Below are 23,613 nucleotides of genomic sequence, written 5' to 3'. Positions count from 1 at the left end.
GACAAAATTCATGGTACCAACCTGCAAACCTTTGGTTTACTAATTTGAGACAGTCTAATGAGCTGCTTCACCTGGATCAAAATTTACTATCTCTAATTATTCAAGGGTCATATTGGCCCACCAGATTTGACTTTTTCCAAGGAAAGTGAAGTTTGCCTCCACCTCTGTAATAAAGCATGAAACTCATGCTTGAACTCAAATCCTTGTGCATCTGACCAGATCTGGTAATGATTTTTATCAATTTCTGTTCAATACTGCCTTAGCACATGAGTAATGATATTGCAGCAATAAAAAAGTCTATAATTAAATGTGATCTGACCCCCAATGCCATGTGTCTATTGAGCTGTAATGTTAAGCATCCAAGAGTGGATCTGGGGGTATACTCTTTCTTTGGGATGATATTGGGAACGTATGTTTACCTTTTCTTTAAATTTTATTTTTTTAAGATCACACTGGGCACAGCCATACCAGTAAGACCAACACAATGAGGCCAAAATTGCATGTATTTGACCAATGACTGGGTGCTAAGGCATGACTGGCTGTGCCTAGAGTCGGAGGCCGCACGTGTGTGCATGTGATCTCTACCTATAGAAGAGAACTTTGCCTGAAAGCTGAAATATTTCTAGAATTCCTCTATGTGATGTGTAGTAATATGCCCATTCCATATTGCAGTTATCTGTAAAGTTAGTTTCTTCCATCAGAACACGAGGAATGAAAAGTAAGGTAGGTAAATCACCTGTTTTCCAGGGTATGATGTTTTAAGAACACAAGGGAAGAGGTGAGATGGGATGAGGCATGTACAGTCAGATGTATTAATATGAAATTCAGTATTTTTCACAGAAATGACTGGGAAGTTACTGTATGTGATGGTTTCAATACTGAGTTTATATTTGATAATAGTGAAAAAGATCACTTAAGAATTACTAATGTCCTACTTAGGTTTGCCCTTACAATAAGAGTGCAACGTACCACTATATGATTATTTATTTTTAAACTCTACTTTCTTTCATGCAACAGCTGTGAGCCTCGTAATAAAGGGTTTCATCGAATGGAAGCAATATAGCTTCCCTATCAATAAGATGTTGACTGGAATACGCTCTTTCAAATTCTGAAGGTGGCAGGGGTAAAATACAAAGGGAAGCAGTGGTTGGGAAGCGAGTGAGACAGGGTTGTAGTCTCTCCCCGATGTTATTCAATCTGTATATGGAGCAAGCAGTGAAGGAAACAAAGGAAAAATTCGTAGTAGGTATTAAAATCCATGGAGAAGAAATAAAAACTTTGAGGTTCGCCGATGACATTGTAATTCTGTCAGAGGCAGCAAAGGACTTGGAAGAGCAGTTGAATGGAATGGATAGTGTCTTGAAAGGAGGGTATAAGATGAACAATAGCAAAACGAGGATAATGGAATGTAGTCGAATTAAGTCGGGTGATGCTGAGGGAATTAGATTAGGAAATGAGACACTTAAAGTAGTAAAAGAGTTTTGCTATTTGGGGAGCAAAATAACTGATGATGGTCGAAGTAGAGAGGATATAAAATGTAGACTGGCAATGGAAAAGGAAAGCGTTTCTGAAGAAGAGAAATTTGTTAACATCGAGTATAGATTTAAGTGTGAGGAAGTCGTTTCTGAAAGTATTTGTATGGATGGAGTGTAGCCATAAATGGAAGTGAAACATGGACGATAAATAGTTTAGACAAGAAGAGAATAGAAGCTTTCGAAATTTGGTGCTACAGAAGAATGCTGAAGATTAGATGGGTAGATCACATAACTAATGAGGAGGTATTGAATAGAAATGTGGAGAAGTGGAGTTTGTGGCACAACTTGACTAGAAGAAAGGAATGGTTGGTAGGACCTGTTGAGGCATCAAGGGATCGCCAATTTAGTATTGGAGGGTAAAAATCGTAGAGGGAGACCAAGAGATGAATACACTAAGCAAATTCAGAAGGATGGAGGTTGCAGTAGGTACTGAGTGATGAAGAAGCTTGCACAGGATAGAGTAGCATGGGGAGCTGCATCAAACCAGTCTCAGGACTGAAGACCACAACAAAACTACATCAATAAGAAAGTTTAAATGTCATGCTTCTATGTCTGCATCTACTTGATTACTCTGCAATTCACAAGTAAGTGCCTGGCAGAGGGTTCATTGAACCACATTCGAGTTACTTCTCTACCATTCCACTCTAACAGTGCACAGGAAAAATGAACACTTAAATCTTTCCGTGTGATCTCTCATTTCTCTTATTTTATTATGATGATCATTCATACCCATGTATGTTATTGTCCACAAAATATTTTCAAACTCTGAAGAGAAAGTTGGTGGTCGAAATTTCATGAGAAGATTCTCCGGGGGGGGGGGGGGGGGGGGGGGGGGGGGGGGGGGGGGGGGGATGATAATCTGCCTGTGTTTTAGCGATTGCCACCACAATTTGCAGGTCATATCTTTCACACTGTCTCCTCTATTTCATGATTACAAAATGAGCTACCTTTCTTTGAACTTTTTTGATATCCTCCATCAATCCTATATGATGCAGTTCCCATACTGTAGAGCAATACACCAGAAGACGACAGACCAGTGTAGTGTAAACAGTAGACATGTCGCATTTTCTAAGTTTTCTGCCAATAAATCAAGAGTCTTTGGTTTGCTCTCCCCACAACATAATATATGGGATCATTCCAATTTAGGTTATTCGTAACTATAATCCCTAAGCATATTGTTGAATTTATAGCCTTTAGATTTGTGTGTTTTATCCTGTAACCAAAATTTAGTAGATTCCTTTTAGTACTTGTATGGGTGGCTCTTCACACTTGCATTATTTAGAAACAATTGTCACTTTTTGCATGATGCAGATATCTTGTCTAAATCATTTTCCAGTTTGTTTTGATCGTTTGATGACTTTATAAGATGGTAAATGACAGCATTTTCTGCAAACAATTTAAGAGCGCAGGTCAGATTGTCTCATGAATCATTTACGTAGACCAGGAGCAGCAGAGGGCCTATAACATCTCCTTGGGCAACACCAGATATCACTCCAGTTTTACTCGATGATTTTTCCATTGATTACTGTGATCTTTCAGACAGGAAATCATGAATGCAGTTGCGAAACTGAGACAATACTCCCATAGGCACACAATTTGATTAGAAGTTGCTTGTGAGGAATGTGGTGCCAAGAGCCTTCTTGAACTCTAAAAATATGGTATCAATTTGACAACCCCTGTTGCTAGCACTCATTACTTTGGGAGAATAAAGAGCTGCCAGTGTCTCACAAGAACGATATTTTTCTGAATCTGTGTTGGCTTTTTGTCAATAAATCATTTTCGTTGTGGTAACTCATGATGGAAAACACCACATGTTCCAAAATCCTTCAACAAATCAACATTAGCAATTCGGGTCTGAATTTTGACGAGCAAGTGGTTGTATATGATTGTTGACTATGGAGCTATTGTTTCAGTATACTCTGAAAGGAACGTAGTTGGTATACAATATCGACTGGAGGCCTTGCCATTACAGAGTGAGTTAAGCTGCTTCACTACACCGAGGGTGTCTACTTATGTTACTTGTGTCGGCCATTGTTCTAGAAATGAATATTGGAATATTTACTTCATCTTCTGTGGTGAAAAAAAATTCAGAAAGCTGTACTTACTAACTCTGCTTTACTGGTACTGTCATCCATTACATCACCATTATTGTCATGCAGTGAAGGTATCGATTGTGTCTTTCCAGCAGTTTACTTCACATATGACCAGAATCTCTTGCATTTTCTGCCAGATTTCGAAATCAAGTCCCTTGTGGAAACAATAAAAAGCATCTCGCACTGAAGTTCCACTAAGTTTTAAGCTTCTGTATAACTTTGCCAATTTTGGGGGTTTTGCATTCTTTGAAGTTGGCATGCTTCTTTCATTGCTTCTGCAGCTGTGTTTGGACCCACTTTGTGTACCAAGGAGGATCAGTACCTCTCCTATTAGTTTATTTGATATATATCTCTCTCAGCTGCCATCAATATTATTTCTTTGAATTTAAATCGCATCTGATCTACGCTTACATAATGAGAGTGGAAGGAATGGACACTGTCTCTTAGGAAGGCATCAAGTAAGTTTTTATCTTCTTTTTTAAATAGATGTATTTTGGAGGGTTTTGATGTTACAGCCTGTAGTCTAGCTACAACAACCTTGTGTTCACTAATTCCATAACCATCATGACACTCCCTATTTGCTCAGGATTATTTGTTGCAAAGAGGTCAGGTATGTTTTTGCCTTTGAGTGGACTCTTGAACTAATTGTTTACAATAATTTTCTGAGAATACATTCAGATCTCTTTCGGAAGACATTTTATGCCTACCACTGACTTTAAACATGTATTTTCATCAACATATTTAGGGTGGATGGAAGTCACTACCAATTATAATACTGTATGAGTGGGGTACCTATTTGAAATGAGACTCGAGTTTTCTTTGAACTGTTCAGCAATTGTATCGTCTGAGTCAGGGGGATGGTAAAAGGAACCAATTACTAATTTATTCTGGTTGTGAAGTATAATCTGAAACCATACCACCTTTCAGGAAGTGTCTTCTTCAAATTCACTGTAAGGTAAATTACTTCTGGCAGCAATGAACACTCCACCACCAACTGTATTTAATCTATCCTTTCTGAACACAGTTGGGTCATTTGTAAAAATTTAGGCTTAACTTATTTATGGCTTGGGCTGCTTTCTGCAGCAGATTTACTGAATGAACAGCGTAAATGTAGTAATCAATAAACTTCTTTCCTTTCATCATTTTGTGGAGGTTGTCAGCGAGAAACTTTTGTAAAGGTTTGAATTATGGGTAAGGTTTGTTGCAAGTCACTAAATGCTCTCATTTTCAAATACTGTATGAATAAAATATGGATATTCACATGTCGTGGGCTGTACTGCTTTTTCACCCACACCTCTTTGACAGGTAGGTTCTTACATCCCCCCCCCCCCCCCACACACACACACAGCAATAATCTGCAGACAGTAAGTGATAAGTGAACCAAATTTGGTTTAAATCAGTCGTGGGGATTAGGAGATGTGGAACATACATATATGTGTACTTCCATTTTTGTAACATGTATGGATACTGTGACTTCAGTTTTCCTTTATAGCTGGCCAAGGAAGTCAGAGACAGGGTGGCTAACGTCTGGGATTAAACTACACTGTACTAGGAAGAAAGAAATTTATTTCATGCATAAAACTAGCTCTACTGAAAGTCAAGGTGCACTACAAACAATACTGCAAAGTTCTCTAGCTTCTCATCAAAAGTGTAAAAACAATTGATTGTGCACAAAAAATTCCAAGAAGAAAAAAATTGCCTTGTAACAATTACTATCTACAATAGAAGATGTATGACAGATGATGTCAAATTCAAATCATTTGTCCACCCCAAGCTGCTATCAGTATACGGGGAAGGGAAGATTCCTTGAGTGCGCACAAAACATCAGCTGGCACACTGTTAGCATGGTAAATAGACCAATTTTAACTACTCAGGATACAGTGTCAGGTCCAGCTGATATGGATAATGGTGTCTGTGGGGACAATAGATGAAAATACAGGGATCAAAAGTGAACCATCAAACACAGATCCATTGGATTTGTTCAAAAGCCACGGGAGGGGGTGGTATACTTACAAAAGGCATGAGACACAGGAAGATAACACTTGACTTATACCACAGTGAGAAAGAGATGCCTTTATCAAATACTGGAATGTAAGGAAAACACTGTCCAAGTGACCCATGAAAAGGTTGGCATAGAAAAGAGCCATCCTTGTGCCCATGACCTTGCCCCTGATCTGTTTGTATGTCTGGTACCCGAAGGTAAAGTAGTTCTTGTTAAGTACAGAGTTGATTAAAGTGAGCAGGGAGGATATCATAAGTTTGAAATCACTTGGGCACTGCTTGAGGTAATATTTAGTGCGGGCCATGTACATGGGGGATGTAGATATAGAGGAAGGTTGCATCAATGGTGAGATGCTAGTGGGTTGGGCATAGATTTCACATGATCTGGGAAATGGTTGGTGTTTTTAATGCACAAGGGTACTTCAATTCTGTCTTTGCAACTATAAATAGTTGAAAAAAGATAGAATTAAAATACCCCCAATAATCTCTTTTATAGACTGATTAGGCTGCCACCTGCTTTACCTACGACTGAGCCTATGTGATCACTCTGTTTCATATCCCTACATATTATATTTCCCTGTGTTCCAAGTATGATTCATTGATGCTATAGTCAAAAGGCTACATTTTATTATTTTGTGAAATTCACTATTTTACATTTTAAAGCAAACTACCAGTCTTTGCATTACTTTGAAATCGTATCAAGATATGACTGAATATTTGTGGAGCTTCTTTCAGACAATGTTTAATTATAGTTAACTCTACATCATATGTGAAAAGTCTGAGGTTACCATGAATATTGTCTGCAAGGTCATTATTGAACAACATGAATAGCAATTGTCCCAACACACTTTCCAGGGCACATTCAAAGTTAATTCTACATCTGTCAATGACTCTCCGTCCAAAATAACTTGCTGTGTCCTCCCTATCAGAAACCCCAATCTAATCACAAATTTAATTCAATACCTCATACAATCACACTTTTGATAGTAAGTGTAGATGTCGTACTGAGTCAAATGATTTTTTAGAAATCGACAAATATTGCATCTGATAGACTGCCTCTATTCATGGCTTTCAAGATATCATGAGAGGAAAGTGCAAGTTGGTTTTCACATGATCAGTGTTTTCAGAAAGCTGAACAACATGCTGCAACAGTTAAAATATCTTTGATACTAACTGAAGAAGGGCCTTCATGTCTATCTGGTCATTCTTTGGCTTCCCAAATTTCCTTCCTGAAAATGCTACAAAGATAGGTGCTACAATAGTTCCTCACTATCAAGAACCATGGGAGATAAGTATGACAGAAAGAGCTTTACGGCACATGACACCAATGAAGCAGCTGATTTATTATCTAATCCTCGTCCTTGTTCAATTGATGGGATATTCCAAGACTTCTATGAGATTGAGAAATAAAACCTTGATCATTCTTCTCCTCTGCCCACTCCACTCCATTCAAATAAGTGACTAGCATGACACCTGTGTTATAAACACTTTCCTTTTTTAACTCTAATAATTACAAAAAAAGGTACAGCTGTCATCAACTCAAAGGCTGGTTTAAACACCACAGTGCACAGGCACAGCCCTACTGGAGGTAGAAAGACATTGCCTTACTCTGACCTTTGAACTGACTTGTCCAGTCAGCTATATGGGGACCTACAATTTAACATAGAGTTTGGACTACAAATCAGCTTGGTATTTTGCACGTTAACAATTGCTGCCAGAGAAGCATGAAGTAAGGGAAATAAAAATCATAGTTCAATACACATATTCTAAAACAACCACAGATTGTAAAGACAGTTGTATTAAGGCAAACATATGTATAAAGCTGATACAAAATAAAAATATTTACTTGTATTACCTTAGTTTCAAGAATACAAAGTGAAGCTTCAAGTTTCTGAAGTCTACTATCAAACTTCTCCAAACGTAGCTCACATGATTGTGAAAATTTATTTAGAAAAGATACAGTGTTGGTTATGAAATGGTTTATGAAGGCATACATCCTCTTCTGATGAATTGGTGTCACCTTTAAAATCAAAACCATTTAAAATTACAATATGTTACCAGGAGATATGGAATATAAACAGATCATTATTCAGACTGTAACAAATGCATAGCAGCAACAAATGTAGTCTGTTACTACATTTCATTGGTTTAATAAATAAAGTAAATTATTTATATAATAGAGGGAAACATTCCACGTGGGAAAAATATATCTAAAAGAAAGATGATGAGACTTACCAAACAAAAGCACTGGCAGGTCGATAGACACACAAACATACACACAAAATTCTAGCTTTCGCAACCAGCGGTTGCCTCGTCAGGAAAGAGGGAAGGAGAGGGAAAGACAAAAGGATTTGGGTTTTAAGGGAGAGGGTAAGGAGTCATTCCAATCCCGGGAGCGGAAAGACTTACCTTAGGGGGAAAAAAGGCCTTTACAAATGTCTGCTTGTGTCTGTGTATATGCGGATGGATATGTGTGTGTGTGTGCGAGTGTATACCTGTCCTTTTTTCCCCCTAAGGTAAGTCTTTCCGCTCCCGGGATTGGAATGACTCCTTACCCTCTCCCTTAAAACCCAAATCCTTTTGTCTTTCCCTCTCCTTCCCTCTTTCCTGACGAGGCAACCACTGGTTGGGAAAGCTAGAATTTTGTGTGTATGTTTGTGTTTGTTTGTGTGTCTATCGACCTGCCAGCGCTTTTGTTTGGTAAGTCTCATCATCTTTCTTTTAGATATAAGTAAATTATTTATTACAATATGTGCAAAATATAGTCACACACACGCACAAAAAAAAAAGAAAGAGAGAGAGGTCCCTAAAGTTTATTACAAAGGAGAGAAGACAGATAAAGACAATAAATTAAACATACATGTATCCGGCAGAACACTACACTAAAACTTAAAGGGCTGATCACTGTGCAACACACTAACATCTCAATGATAAAAATGGTGGTATTTCTGATGGAAACAAAGTTTTAAACAGCATAACACATTTAGCTCACTGGCAGTTAAAGTACAAGTCTTGTCTCCCCAGTCAAAAGATAGTGTTTGTAACAAAAACTGCATAGCAGGAATGATCTTCTGCAGAACCTTCAAGTCTTGCATGAGAAAACAGTGCCTATGTGGATTTGGGTCAGGATGGATTTGTCTTAAAGAAGGCCTGAAAGGAGGTAATAGACAGTTGGATAGCTCATTACAGCGAACACAATTTACTGTCCCTCATTTCAGACACAATTCTGCACACTCGGGCGACAAACAAGGAGTCAAATCTGAGAGAATAGCTTATTTTGTTCTCTGTACACCTTCCAAGTAGTGTCAGCATCTTCATTTCACAGGATTCCAATGCAGCAGATTGCTCATCCACTATCAGCTTATGAAATTGATAAAGAGTTTTTGAACATTTCCTTTGCTGGTAGATTTGCTACAACACTTGCAAGAGATGAGAAATATCTTCCCTTGATTATACCCTACTTACACCAGCATCTTCAGAACTGCATATAGCCCGACATCAAATACTGTAAATTTGTCATTTTAGATTGCAACTTGGAAACAGCACATTTCCCATTGGTCTGCATTCTGGAAAATTTATCTGTACCAATGGGTTGTGCAACCCAATAATGACTGAGGAGCAATAAGCTGAAAAAGTGTATCCGCTTACAGAGAGAAATTAAATAAACAAAGAATGGATGTATGTGTGACAATTTTAGCAACAAAAAACACGTAATTCGACAAACAAATACAGAAGAAAATAGCAGGTAACAAAAAATTAAATCCATTTATATAATGATAAATCAAGACAAAAATGTAATCTTTGCAACCTAATTCCTAAATTTCTTCAATGTTCCACGTATGCTTTCACAAATACTGAACAGAAAATAAAAAAAAGGGAAAGCCATATTTATACTTCAAATTCCACTCATTTCATTTCAGCTATCATACCATTCACCTTAATTTCCCATAAGTTTAACATAGACTATAACCATCGGTAAAGGAAAAGGCAACACTCCAGCATTTTCAAGTGAATTTATGAGACAACTATGTATAGCCGGATCACATATTGGATAACTACAAAACTCTTTCACCTTTTCACCCAAAAGCAAAATTCAGAATGCAGTGCACAATGAAGAGCAGCTGCTGATGGAAAATGGCAGCTCCCCAGCCTCAGCACAGGGTTGGATATAGGACTGGTTCTGGAGAGACCTGTGGTTAGTGCAATATCCTTATTGTGGATACTATTTATAGTCTTGATGTAGATAGCCTTGCTGATCCATAAGTTGTGTAGTGATAATTTAACTGGGATTCTACAAAAGCTTAATAAAACTGGAGCATATGTTCTCTGCTACCAGGACCTGTGACTACAGCACTTAAATGTATTAAGAACCTCGAGGGATTTTATTTTCATGTCCCTTCGGTATGGTAACAACTACAGCTATGAATCAAACTTGGGGATCAAAAAGTCACAAACTTTAAAACTTAACATGGTGTCTCTTGCCTGCAGATCATTACATTACAAATTTAACTATAAGAATTGAAATTAAAACATGCTTACACACACTCTTACATAAATAATAATAATAACAATGTAAAATAAGTATGACCAGACCAGCTCAATCTTCCACTCCCCTAACTTTAAGTTGCTGCTGGCAAGTTGTTGGGAAGGCTGGAAGAGAAACAAAAAAAAATGACAAGTCTGTCCACGAATAAGGAGCATTCCACTGGTGTCTTTACCATGGACAATATACTATTTTATGGCAATAACAAATAGGGTTACACATAAAACAATTCTTGAATGACACGATTCTACAACTCACATTTGTCAGGCACAATGTTGTGAAAAAAACACTGAGACAGGAAGAACTTTATGGTTAAAGACAGCAGTTCACATAACCTACACGAAAAACAGACCAAAAGGCATCTGTGAATAAGGATAACTGGTAAGTTCCTTCCGCCGGCGTGTGTGTGTGTGTGTTTTTTCCCCTGCTGCTCCTGCTTGGTAAGTAGATTTTTTTCTATCCATTTATGTTATATTATCACTAATTGAATATTTTCATTGTTATATCTACCATTTTTTTCGGTATGTATATGAAGGAGGGGAGCTACTGTAAGGATTGTGATAAGCTTTTCACTAATAGACTGATTCACAAGCAAAGTTTGTGAATATAATTTATTACCACTATGTCAGACAAGTCACCTGGAAATATACACATCAAAGAAAGTTTTGCCTCACCCCAGTTCCCAGAACTCCTGAAGATAAATGTTGATGGTGGATACTGTATCACAGACACAGTCCCTTTGACTGTTCAGAGATGTCACTAAACCTGCCCAAAGATGTAAACAACTATGCATGAGCAGAGCATATTCGACGGAGGGTGTCAGACAGCCGATCAGTGCCAGTCATTCCACCAGGAAGGAGGCACATGGCTCGTGTTATCTGTAGTTCAACCATGCCTAGATGGTTAATACCGCAGTTTGATTGCGTCCACATTGTTACTTTGTGCCAGGAAGGGCTCTCAACAAGGGAAGTGTCCAGAGTCTCGGAGTGAACCAAAGCAATGCTGTTTGTACATGGAGGAGATACAGAGAGACAGGAACTGTCAATGACATGCCTCGGTCAGGCCACCCAAGGGCTACTACTGCAGTGGATAACCGCTGTCTACGGATTATGGCTTGGAGGACCCCTGACAGCAACACCACCATGTTGAATAATGCTTTTTGTGCACCCACAGGATGTCGTGTTACAACTCAAACTGTGCGCAATAGGCTGCATGATGCGCAACTTCTCTCAAGATGTCCATGGCGAGGTCCATCTTTGCAACCATGACACCATGCAGTGCGGTACAGATGGGCCCAACAAAATGCTGAATGGACCGCTTAGGATTGGTGTCAAATTCTCTTCATCAATGAGTGTTGCATATGCCTTCAACCAGAAAATTATCGGACACATGTTTGGAGGCAACCCAGTCAGGCTGAATGCCTTAGACACACTGAGTGCAGCAAGGTGGAGGTTCCCTGCTGTTTTGGGGTGGCATTACGTGGGGCCAACGTACGCCACTGGTGGTCATGGAAGGCGCCGTAACAGCTGTACAATACATGAATGCCATCCTCCAACCAATAGTGCAACCATATTGCCAGCATATTGGTGAGGCATTTGTCTTCATGGACGACAATTCGCGCCCCCATTGTGCACATCTTGTGAATGACTTCCTTCAGGATAGCGACATGACTTGAGTGGCCAGCATGTTCTCCAGGCATGAATCCTATCGAACATGCCTGGGATAGATTGAAAAGGACTGTTTATGGACGACGTGATGTGCCAACCATTGTGAGGGATCTACACGAAATCGCCGTTGAGAAGTGGGACAATGTGGACCAACAGTGCTTTGATGAACTTGTGGATAGTATTCCACAACAAATACAGGAATGCTTCAATGCAAGAGGACGTGCTACTGGGTATTAGAGGTACTGGTGTGTTCAGCAATATGGACAACCACCTCTGAAGGTCTCGCTGTATGGTGGTAAAACATGCAATGTATGGTTTTCATGAGCAATAAAAAGGGTGGAAATGATGCTTATGTTAATCTCTTTTCAAATTTTCTGTACAGGTTCCAAAACTCATGCATTTAGATACTAAGTGCTACTCATGTGGTGCCAGAGGAGGTTGCTACAATAATTTATATTTCATGCATATTGGCTGAAATATGATGGGTTAAAGTCCTCTGCCATGTTTTTTTTGGTCTGTATGCGGAGGTTAATCTCAGGAACCACTGTTGTGATTTCGACATGATTTTCACTGACAGACAGACTGAATGACAAGGAAGCTTTGTGTGTATAATTTTATAAATATTTTGTGTAAACTGGCTGAACTATGATGACATTTGTCAATTAAGTCACGCCTCCTGAGAACTTTCCTGGCATGTGCTGCTTAAACCGTTGAAGTTCTACAGGAATTTGGAGTTAATAATCAGTTACTTAATACTGTTATCTGAATTTTAATTATAGCTCTATGCAGTAGCCCATGAACAAAGTTACTGCTATATCAGATATGTGATCCGGCCATAGACACTTAATGCTACCCATGTGAAGCCAGAACAGGTTGCTAGCAGCTACTAAATTCATAATGAAACCTGCTAGGTTTCAAATGTCCACACAAATAAATAAATCAACAATTTGCCTTAGCTGTTTTTTCTATGCAGCAAAAGAGGCAGTAACAACAATTACATGGATACATTCATGGTCTTTTCTAGTTTGAGGGGAGGGAAAGAGAAGAGGAGAAGTTGTTCTGTCTCCTACATGAATTTAAAAAATGCTATTCCAAAAGGCTATCCCATGAAGTATCATGGGACACAGATGAAGTATGTGGTGTCACAAAGGAAAATGAAATCCCTACCTCTCTCAACAAATCCCCTGTAGCAATTACGGCTGTATGTTGTACAGCAATGAGAATTACCCTGTTAAAACTTTCCCCCACTGCAAGGAGCTGTCTCTTGATTGTTTGTATGGTGACTTTCATTATAAATTAGAGTAGTTAAATGGTAGGTCAACCTCCCCCCCTTTCCATAAAACTCCTCCATTAGCGAGTTCCAGGCAACTGTGCCACAATTAATCTTGCCCATGAATAATTCAGTGACATTTTAGTATCATTCCTCAAAAGGCTGCAAGGTTCTCTGCAGTTGACCTGTTTAAAAAATTCTCCTATGCCAGGAATTCCAGTTCTTTGAATGTATCCACACACCATATTTTAATTTATTTGTTCCATTGGAGTAAAGGAAGCATTTTACTAGTGAGATACTTTTGCTTCCGTTGTTTCCCTTTCTTCCTGTCACGGTGGGTATCCAGCAACCAGTGAGGATTTTTTTATGGACAGGCTAGAACATTCTATTAACCAAATTTCAAAATCTATCTGCTGTGCTTGGATGTCATTAGAGCTTCCATTTAAAATGGCGGTTATTTCATCTGATGCTTCAGAACCATTTTCTTCAATTATGCTTAGTCATTAAATAGGAATCTACATCTATACTCCATAAGCCACCTTACAGCATGTGGTGGCATGTAAGCCTAGTACCATTACCTTTTCCTACCTTCCCTATTCCATTCACAAACGGTGTGTTGACAGATTCACAAATGGTGCGTTGACAGATTCACAAATGGTGTGTTGACAGAATAATTGTCAGCAAACTTCTGTAGGAGCTCTGATTTTTCTGATTTTGTCAACATGATCATTGTTCAAAACCTATGTGGGAGGAAGTATGAATCTCAACTCTTCCCCAAATGAACACACTTGGCATTTCATCAGTACACCAACCTTGATGCATAAATCTCTCCTTTAGGTCTTCTACTGGAGACTGTTGAGCATCTTGCAGCTACTAAACAAGCCCATGATGAAATGTATCTGCTCTTCATTGGATCTTCTTTATCTCTTCTATTAATCCAACTTGGTGAATACCCCAGACTGATGATCAATCCTGAAGAGTCAGTAGGCCTTTTTTTTTTTTTTGTTTTTTTTTTTTTTTTGTTTTGGTAATTCACTTTTTTTAATGGTTGAATTACATTTCTTTCAGTTTCTCCAATAATCAGATCTTTCTACAATTTGTTTTCTCTAATAATATCCCCCTAGGTATTTTATAGTTATTACTGTTTCCAATTATTTGTTGCAATAGTGTAATCAAATATAGTGCATTTATTCAGCAATTAGTGCACAATATGTTACATTTATTTGTCATGATTCCCATCACGTCAGACTAAAGGAAGATATTGAAGCAATTCAGAGGTGTGCTGCTAGATTTGTTACTGGTAGGTTTGATCAAAGTGTGAGTACTACAGAACTGCTCTCTGAACTCAAATGGGAATCCCTAGAAGGAAGGAGACATTCTTTTTGCAAAACAGTATTAAAAAAGTTAAAACAACCACCATTTGCGACAGACTGCAGATTGATTCTACTGCCACAACCATAAATCTTTCATAATGACCACAAAGACAAGATAACAGAAATCAGAAGCTCCTTGGAAGCACATAGACAATCTTTTTCCTCTCTCTCCATTTGTGAGTGGAAAGAGAATGCCTAGTAAGGTACCATCTGCCACACACCATTTTGTGGTTTGTAGAGTATGTACATTGATGGAGACTGAGATCTACTGCCAGTTACTGCACCAATCACTAGTCCTCTGCATGTCTTCCTGCATTTAATTACAGTTTTCTCTTCTTGCAACTTCCATAAATCACAGTGTCATCTGCTAAAAGCATTGCAGAGCTTCCAACAGTATCCACTCGATCATATACACAAACAATAACAGCCCTATAACACTACCTTAGTGTACTCTTGAAATTACTTTTATTCTTTGTCGATTTTGTTCCATCAAGTGTAGTATGTTAAGTTCTATCTCCTCAAAAGTCCTGGACTCCGTCACAAATCTGGACCGTTAGCTAATAAGCATGTAGTTTGTTCACTAAATGACAGTGTGGGTGTGGATATGTACGGAATCCCTTCCAGATGTCCATATTGATTTTTATAAAGGAGATTTTTCTCCCCTGAAAATGTGAGAGCATAAAATATGTTCCATAATTCTACAACAGATTATACATAAGTGATATAAGCCTATAATTATTCGCATAAACAGATAGGAGGTTCACTTTTTACCAATAACTTGTAACTCTTAATTGCTCCAGTGACATACAATAATCTACTGCAAGAAAGTGAGCAAGTTATTTTGCGAACCTGTATTTCTGTCTTCTCTCTGTCATCTATCATTTTGGTGCCAATTTTGCTTCTCCCAATGCTCTCCTTACACTCATTATGGTTTAGTTTGGCATTAATTGCATTTAAATCTGTGCTGAAGCTCCTTTTGCATTTTTAGAAACTTTCTAACACTGATATTATACCCATGATGTGTCTTTCCCATCCGTCACAAACTTGTTCGGAGGATACCGGTCTACGATGTATTGTACAATTGTTCTGCTTTTACCTACTGGTGTTCTGCACCTTCATCCTTAAAGCTGAATATTTGATGCTGACTGCTCAGATATCCTGTAGTTTGCATCCTGTTTCTTAACATTCCTCACAAGCTCTATGGTCATACATGCTATCAGAGCCATATGATCACTGATTTTCTTCTTTACTTTAACAGTATCAAAAAGTTCAGGTTTTTTAGTTACTATGAGGTTTAAGAAGTTGCCTTCTCAAACTGGTTCTTTACCTATCTTCCCAAAGTAATTTCTGACAATACATTCAGCACAATCTTACATGATTTCCTTTATTTGGCACTAGTTTTAATTCCAATACTCCCTCTTTATAAAGCTGTTAAGTTAAAGTCTCCTTCAGTTGTGATAGCACGATCAGAAAACATATTTTGCAATATTTTTCAATTTCTCTCTGAAATACTCTACTATTACAACTCCTGAGGCAAGTGACCAATAAATGTGTCCAATTACCATGTCTGACCCACCTCTAATGCTTAAATTCATCAAATTATTTCACATTTGAAATCTGTAATGACTTTTCTAGGTAGAAGAGTGTGTTTTTGAACACCAACAGCACTAGCATCTACTGTCCCTCCAATACATATATACTAATCTGCATTTCGGATTTCACTGGTATACACTTCTGATTTCAAGCAAATTTCTGTTCCTAATACTATGATACTATGTGGGCATTTTACCTTTAATACCTTATCTGGGATGTTCCTGTAGTTAACTAATACCAAATAATATTTTCTCATTCTGATCTGCAAGGACAAAAGTTCTCGTCTTGGAGTAATGTGAGTTATGTATATTTGATCTGGGCCTTTGAGGGGTTCCTTTAACCTAAAAAATGAGCTCCCCATGCCACTTGTGCAATTCCTTCACATTCTGTGCACCTGATCCACTGAAGGGGCCATATTATTCTTTGCAGAAAAAAGAAATTTGAATGTGAGTTTATAGGATAAACATATGGTTTAGATTATCTAGTCAGCCCCAAACTGAAGATGGCTTCAGGACACAAGCTGCAATTGTCATTTATGCCAACTTATGCTAAGATGTGCAACCCATTGCCCCCAGTGCATTCAACAGCTGCTAGCAGGGCCTCCTTCACATCTTAGATGAGGCCTTCCTGCAACCAAATGGAATGAACACAGGCCTTCTTAGCTGACCTGCCTGCTCTTACTCTTCAGGGCTCTATTACATGCCTGACAATGCAGAGCCCAATGATCGACATTACAACAGTGGTATAAATCTAGCCTTGACACCACTAACAGTTACTGTTTATTCCTTGAGCTATCAGCAGAATTGTATGACTTTATATACATTAGTTCCCTTGGAATGGGAAATAGACCACCTAACTTTACTGCTAGCAAATTCTGCTCTGGACTAGATGACTACCTCAGTTATTCCTGAATGCTTATGGACCTGACTATGCCATTTTCTGTCCAGGGAGAAGAAAACCACAGAAACGCAAGAAACAGGTAGGTGAGATTAAAATGACAAAACAGATTACCATGGCTGGCTGATCATGAGAATAAAAAGGAGAAGCCAGCCACTCTGCAACACATTAAAACATCCACCCTAAAAGCACTAGGGTGGAGGACACAGAGCAACAAAGGACATGCCCTAAAATTTAGATCAAATGATAAAACCAACCCTCATGAATAAAATGTAAAACTAAATCAGCTGATGAGGCATTGTCAGATAAAATTTGCAGCAACAAGTCCAGTAATCGAAGATTTAGTAGCAGGGCAGTCAAAGTGGGACAGTGCACCAGAATATGGGCCACCGTCAACCAGGCACCGCATCAACACTGAGGCGGGTCTTCAAGGCGCAAGAGGTAGCCGTGGGTCGCCCAAGCATGGCCAATGTGGAGTCATCAGAGAACCACAGAGTCCCTGAGAGAGGCCTGCATGGAGAACTGCCACACATTCATAGCCTTCTCAATGGCACGTAGTTTGTTGTGCGTACTGAAACTATGCCATTCTGTCTCCCAAAGCCGATAAACCTGGCGATGTAAAAACGAACGCAGGTCAGTTATTGGAATGTCGATCTCCATAAGCAGTTTCCGTTTAGCCTGTTTGGCCAGCCTGTCAGCAAGTTCGTTGCCTGGGATTCTGACATGTCCTGGGGTCCACACAAACACCACTGAACAACCGGACCCTTCCAGGGCATAGATGGACTCATGGATGGTCACTACCAAAGGATGACAAGGGTAGCACTGGCTGATAGGTTGTAGGCTGCTCAAGGAGTCAGTACACAGAAGAAACGACTCCCCAAGGCATGAACGGATGTGCTCAAGAGCATGAGATATAGCCACCAGCTCTGCAGTGAAAACACTGCAGCCATCGGGCAAGGTATGCTGTTCAATATGTCCTCCGTGGACACATGCAAAGCCAACGTGACTATCAGCCATTGAGCCATCGGTGTAAATCACTTCATGGCCTCGGTACATGTCAAGAATCGAGATGAAGTGACAGTGGGGAGCCGCAGGGTGAATAGAGTCCTTTGAGCCATGTGAAAGTTCCAGGCAAAGCCACAGCCTAGGTGGTATACAGGTGGTAAAGTCAAGGACTCCAGTTCAGATAGAAGGGATCAGACACAAACTGCAATTGTAAGCCCTGACCTGGGCCACCGATGCGGGAGATGAACCACTGTGGGCGAGAAATGGAGACGTTAATTCAGATGCGCAGGAGAACTATGAACGTAACTGGCAAGCGGTTGTGCGTGCCTGACTTGCAATGGAGGAACTCCAGCCTCCGCAAGGAGGCTGGTCACCGGACTCGAGCTAAAAGCTTCCGTCGCTAGTCGAACACCACAGTGGTGCACTGGGTCGAGTAAACGCAACACTGAGGGTGCCGCTGAACCATAAACCAGGCTCCCATAGTCAAGGTGGGATTGAACAAGGGCTCTGTATAGCTGCAGTAGCATAGAGTGACCTGCACCCCAGTTGGTGTTGCTCAGGCAGCGGAGGGCACTGAAGTGCTGCCAGCACTTCCGCTTAAGCTGACCAAGGAGAGGAAGCCAAGTCAATTGGGCATCGAAAACCAGTCTTAAAAATCAATACATCTCCACTACAGTGAGGGGATCATCAGTAAGGTAAAGTTCTGGTTCTGGATGAACGGTACGACTCCGACAGACGTGCGTAACACATGACTTTGCGGATGAAAAGTGAAAGCCATGAGCTACAGCCCATGACTGCACCTTGTGGATGGCTCCCTGTAAGCGCCGCTCAGCAACACTGGTACTTGGGGAGCAGTACAAAATGCACAATTCGTCTGCATACAGAGAGGGGAGACGGACGGCCCTACAGCTGCTGCTAGACCGTTAATGGACACTAAAAATAGAGATACACTCAATACAGAGCCCTGCAGGACCCCATTCTCCTGGGTATGGGGGGCACCAACTTGGACACGGAAAGTAGGAAGCAACAGGAAACTCTGGATAAAAATTGGAAGTGGGCCTCGGATACCCCACTCGTATAATTTTCCAAGGATATGATGTCGCCAGGTCATGTCATAAGCTTTTCGTAAAACAAAAAGGACGGCAACAAGGTGTTGGTGTATGTAAAAGGTTGTTCACATGGCAGACTGGAGGGACGCAAGATTATCAGTGGTAGAGCAACCCAGGCGGAAGCCACCCTGGCACGGAGCCAGCAGTCCACGTGACTCCAGAACCAAACCCAACCACCGACACACCATATGTACCAGCAGCTTACAAAGAACATTGGTGAGGCTGATGGGCAAATAGCTATCCACATCAAGCAGGTTTTTGCCGGGTTTGAGCACTGGTATGATGGTGCTCTCCTGCTCTCCCACCAGTGCGATGGAAAGATGCCATCACACCAGATCCGGTTGAAGAACATGAGAAAATGTCGCTTGTAGTCAGACGAGAGATGTTTAGTCATCTGATTGTGGATTCAATTGGGCCCAGGAGCTGTGTCGGGGCAATGTGCAAGAGCACTGAGGAGCTCCCACTCTGTAAATGGGGAGTTATAGGGTTCACTGTAGTGTGTAGTGAATGAGAGGACTTTCTCTTCCACCCACCGTTTGAGAGCGTGAAAGTCTGGGGGGTAACCACCGACGTAGAGGCACTTGCATAGTGCTCGGCAATCACATTTGTGTCGGTAGATAACACACCATTTATGTTAACACCAGGAACACCTGTTGGTGTCTGGTACCTAAAAACTCGTTTGATCTTTGCCCAGACTTGGGAAGGTGACGTATGGCACCCAATGGTCGACACGTATCTCTCCCAACACTCCGGTTTCCGCCTTTTGATAAGCTGGTGAATGTGGGCATGGAGCCGTTTAAAGGCTATGAGGTGCTCCAGGGAAGGGTGCCGCTTATGCTGCTGTAGTACTCACCGACACTCGTTAATTGCATCAGCGACTTCCAGTGACCACCAAGGGACTGTCTTTCGCTGAGGACACCCTAAAGAACAAGGGATCGCATTTTCCACCACAGATGATTGTTGTAGTTACCTGCTCAACCAACACATCGATGTTCCCATGTGGGGGAGATTCAACAGCGAAAGCAGAGGTGAATGTTTCCCAGTCTGCCATGTTTAAAGCCCATGTGGGCAGGCATCTGTGGGCCTGATGCCAGGTCAGTGACATGAAGATGGGGACGTGGTCACTACCACACAGGTCTAGTGGATAGATGGGAAAAGGCCAGGAATGCAAACCGAGAGATCAATGGCCGAATATGTGCCATGTGCCACACTGAAATGTATGGTGGCCCCAGTATTTAAGAGGCAGAGGTCGAGTTGTGACTAAATTTTTGGCATTTCTGCCTTAGCCAGTAAGAACTGTGCCACCCCACAAGGGGCTATGAGCGTTAAAATCTCCAAAAAGAAGGAAAGGTTTAGGAAGTTGATCAATCACTGCAGCCAATGTGTTCAAGGGTACCGCACCATCTGGAGGGAGATATACATTGCAGACAGTTATTTCCTGTGTTGTCCGTATCCTGACAGCCACAGCTTCAAGAGGGGTTTGAAGGGGCACACGTTCACTGCATACTGATTTCAGGATGTAGACTCAAACTGACACTCTATTATAGTTGCTACGGTTCCTGTAATCTCCCTTATAGCCACAGAGGGCAGGGGTTCACATTGCCAGGAACCAGGTTTCCTGGAGGGCAATGTAGAAAGCAGGTGTAAAGCTTAACAGTTTCCATAGCTCAGCCAGGTGGTGGAAAAAACCACCGCAGTTCCACTGGAGGATGACATTATCGTGGGGCTGAGAAAGCATGAAGCGTGCAAGGAGGTAGGTTATGCCTCAGGGTCACCTGCTGCCTCAGACTGAGTATTTGTAGCCATTTCTATGGTGGATGAGGCATCAGTGAGATCCAGGTCTGCAGGGGACACTAAGATCTATCCAGAATTGATAGGGAGTGGTGGTGTTGGGCATTCAGAGGGTCCTGTTTCTTAGCAGATTTCTTCTAAGTTTGCTTGCTCTCTCGCTTCTCTTTAGGGGCTTGCTGGGAAAATTTCCACAAAGCACCTTCAGGCATGGACGAAGACCATGGAGCTCTTCATCCACCAGCTTTTGGCTTCTTGAGCCACTGGCAAGTGTCCACAGTGGCATTAGTGGAGACCTTGGAAGAGAGGGCCCCAAGGGACCCCTTCCGCATGAGAGGAGCCAGAGGAGGCTGTTGCTTCTCCAGCAGGGGAGAGGGGACCGTGTCCCCTGCGTTACGGGGGGCCTTGCTCCCGAAGTAGGTGCTTTGGGAGCAACGAAGGAAGATTTGTCCCCTACCACCAAGGGGGCAGATGTATTCTGGTGGCCCAGAGGGCCCACTGTTCGTGGCACAGAGTGAGGAACCATTGGCACTTGGGATGATGGTGATGTAAAGGTAGAATATGTCGACATCAACAGTATGGGGTGTAATCTTTGGAATTTACATTTAGCCTCTGTGTAAGTCAAGCGGTCCAGGGTCTTGTACTCCATTATTTTCCACTCTTTTTGGAGTACTGAGCAGTCTGGTGAGCAAGGGGAGTGGTGCTCTCCACGGTTGATGCGAGTGGGAGGTGACACACATGGAGTATCTGGGTGCAGTGGACATCTGCAGTCACGACATGTGGCGCTGGAAGTGCAGCGGAAAGATATGTGCCTGAACTTCCAGCACTTAAAGCATTACAAGGGGGAGGGATGTATGATTTAACATCACAGCAGTAAACCATCAACTTGACCTTTTCAGGCAATGAATCACTGTCAACGGCCAAGATAACGGCACCGGTAACAACCCTGTTGTCTTTGGGTCCTCTGTAAATGCACCGGATGAAATAAACACCCCACTGTTCTAAGGGTGCAGACTCGTCGTCAGACTGCAAGAGGAGGTCACGATGGAAAATAATGCCCTGGACCATGTTGAGGCTTTTATGGGCAGTGACGGAAACAGGAATATCACCCAGCTTGTCACAGGTGAGTAACGCTCAGGATTGGGCTGGGGATGTTGTCTGAATCAAGACTGCGTTGTTTCACATCTTGGACAGAGCTGTGATTTCTCTAAACTTATCCTCAAGGTGTTCAAAATTGAGGCTTCATTGGTAGAAAGGAGTCCCCATCGGTTCTGCTACAGACTAAAATCTGAGGCGAATGCGAATATGGCTCTCTCCATTCTGTAGCTCTACATTCCTCCCATGTTGTAGCGAGGGAGGGAAACGATTTAGGGTCATACCTGTCGGCATTGTATTCTATTTTACCCTTCTTGGAGACTGCTGGTGCCATATGGTCACTAGCAAGAAATGACTTAGTCCACTTCATTGCGGGTCATCCGCCCTGATGCCACCCACTCCGATCAGGGGCTCTCCCGGGCACCACTCAGCCACAACAAAGGCCAACTGGTATGATGGCCGTTGCCGCGAGTCCTGATGCCCCAGGAAGACATCTATTCCTTGGCATACATGGGGAGTTTGCAACTCAGGCATCAGCAGTGCGATTCCTGTGTTGTCAGGGGGCTATCACCAAATGGGCACGTGACAGCCCCACCACAACAGACTGGCTAACATGCTGGATATTGGGCGCAGAGAAATCCAATATTGTCATGGGAGCAAAAGAGGACAGGAGACAATGGAAGAAGATGACATACCCCGGAAAGTGTCCTTGTCCAAATAGTTGAATCGCAGGTGGAGATGCAAAGCCATGACAAGAGATTTCGGAGATCGAATCTAAGAGCGTCCTTAGTCATATGGCCTGCACTTCTGTAGAATTTCAAAAGTGACAGGTCAAACCATAGAATGGGACCTGAACTCATGGGGCCAAAAAGTGAGAGACTCCTTTTAGTCACCTCTTACGACAGGCAGGAATACCTCGAGCCTATTCTAACCCTCAGACCCGCAGGGGGTCTTTTTGTTGGATCAATTCCCCAATGTTCATCAGATTTTTGCATGTGTTAATGACGTCACTGAAATTAAGGATTTTACGCAGCTTCACAGCATGGTCAAGACAGAAGTCAACTGAGGAACTACAACTTTATGAAATTACCAAATTTCATAAAATTGGAGCTATTTGGTGGATTTCCTTCCTCTGCTATGTGATTTCATCACTGCTAATAGCCACTACAAGGAAATTCATTAAGATTCATAGTATTGATAGTTCCCACGTTTATTGCTCTTCAATGAAAGTTTGCCTGAGTCGGGAACGGCCATTTCCACAATAATAAAGATGCTAAGGAGTATTTCTTAATGACTTCGAAGTTCCCATTGGGCCTTCCAACCTCTGATGCATATAGGACTGTGACAACTTCTTACATAACTGTTATAATTTTTAAAAGAGTCATTTTTTTATTTAATGAAAACTGTTCCAGTTGCTGTAGAGAACTTCACTGAGTCATCTACTGGCTTCAGCATTTACATCAAGCTGTTTCAAGTGGTTCTGAAAAATTTTTCTGTAGAGAGGCAATGTCACACTCCAAACACAGAAAAACCATTTTTTAATTTCACAATATTCTATCACCATATCCAATTTTACTTACAATTGCACAATCTTCAGTTACAGAAGGCTAACCTGTAACCAACTTGCAAACATTGTGTTCAGCA

The 23,613-nt window shown here is 41.2% G+C and overlaps 1 protein-coding gene across 1 annotated transcript in view; it reads right to left on the bottom strand.

The window, feature by feature from the left end:
• Positions 1 to 23,613, bottom strand: part of LOC126091956 (WASH complex subunit 3) — a 54,299-nt gene that overhangs the window by 2,556 nt on the left and 28,130 nt on the right. The window contains exon 2 of the mRNA XM_049907293.1: positions 7,485 to 7,649. Coding sequence (XP_049763250.1) covers positions 7,485 to 7,649 — 165 coding nt within the window. The remainder of the gene's footprint in view (positions 1 to 7,484; positions 7,650 to 23,613) is intronic.

The sequence above is a fragment of the Schistocerca cancellata genome, chromosome 7, assembly GCF_023864275.1.
Source record: "Schistocerca cancellata isolate TAMUIC-IGC-003103 chromosome 7, iqSchCanc2.1, whole genome shotgun sequence".
Lineage (NCBI taxonomy): Eukaryota > Metazoa > Arthropoda > Insecta > Orthoptera > Acrididae > Schistocerca > Schistocerca cancellata.
Note: the sequence above shows the minus strand (reverse complement) of the source record. Positions and strands in the feature narration are given on the sequence as shown.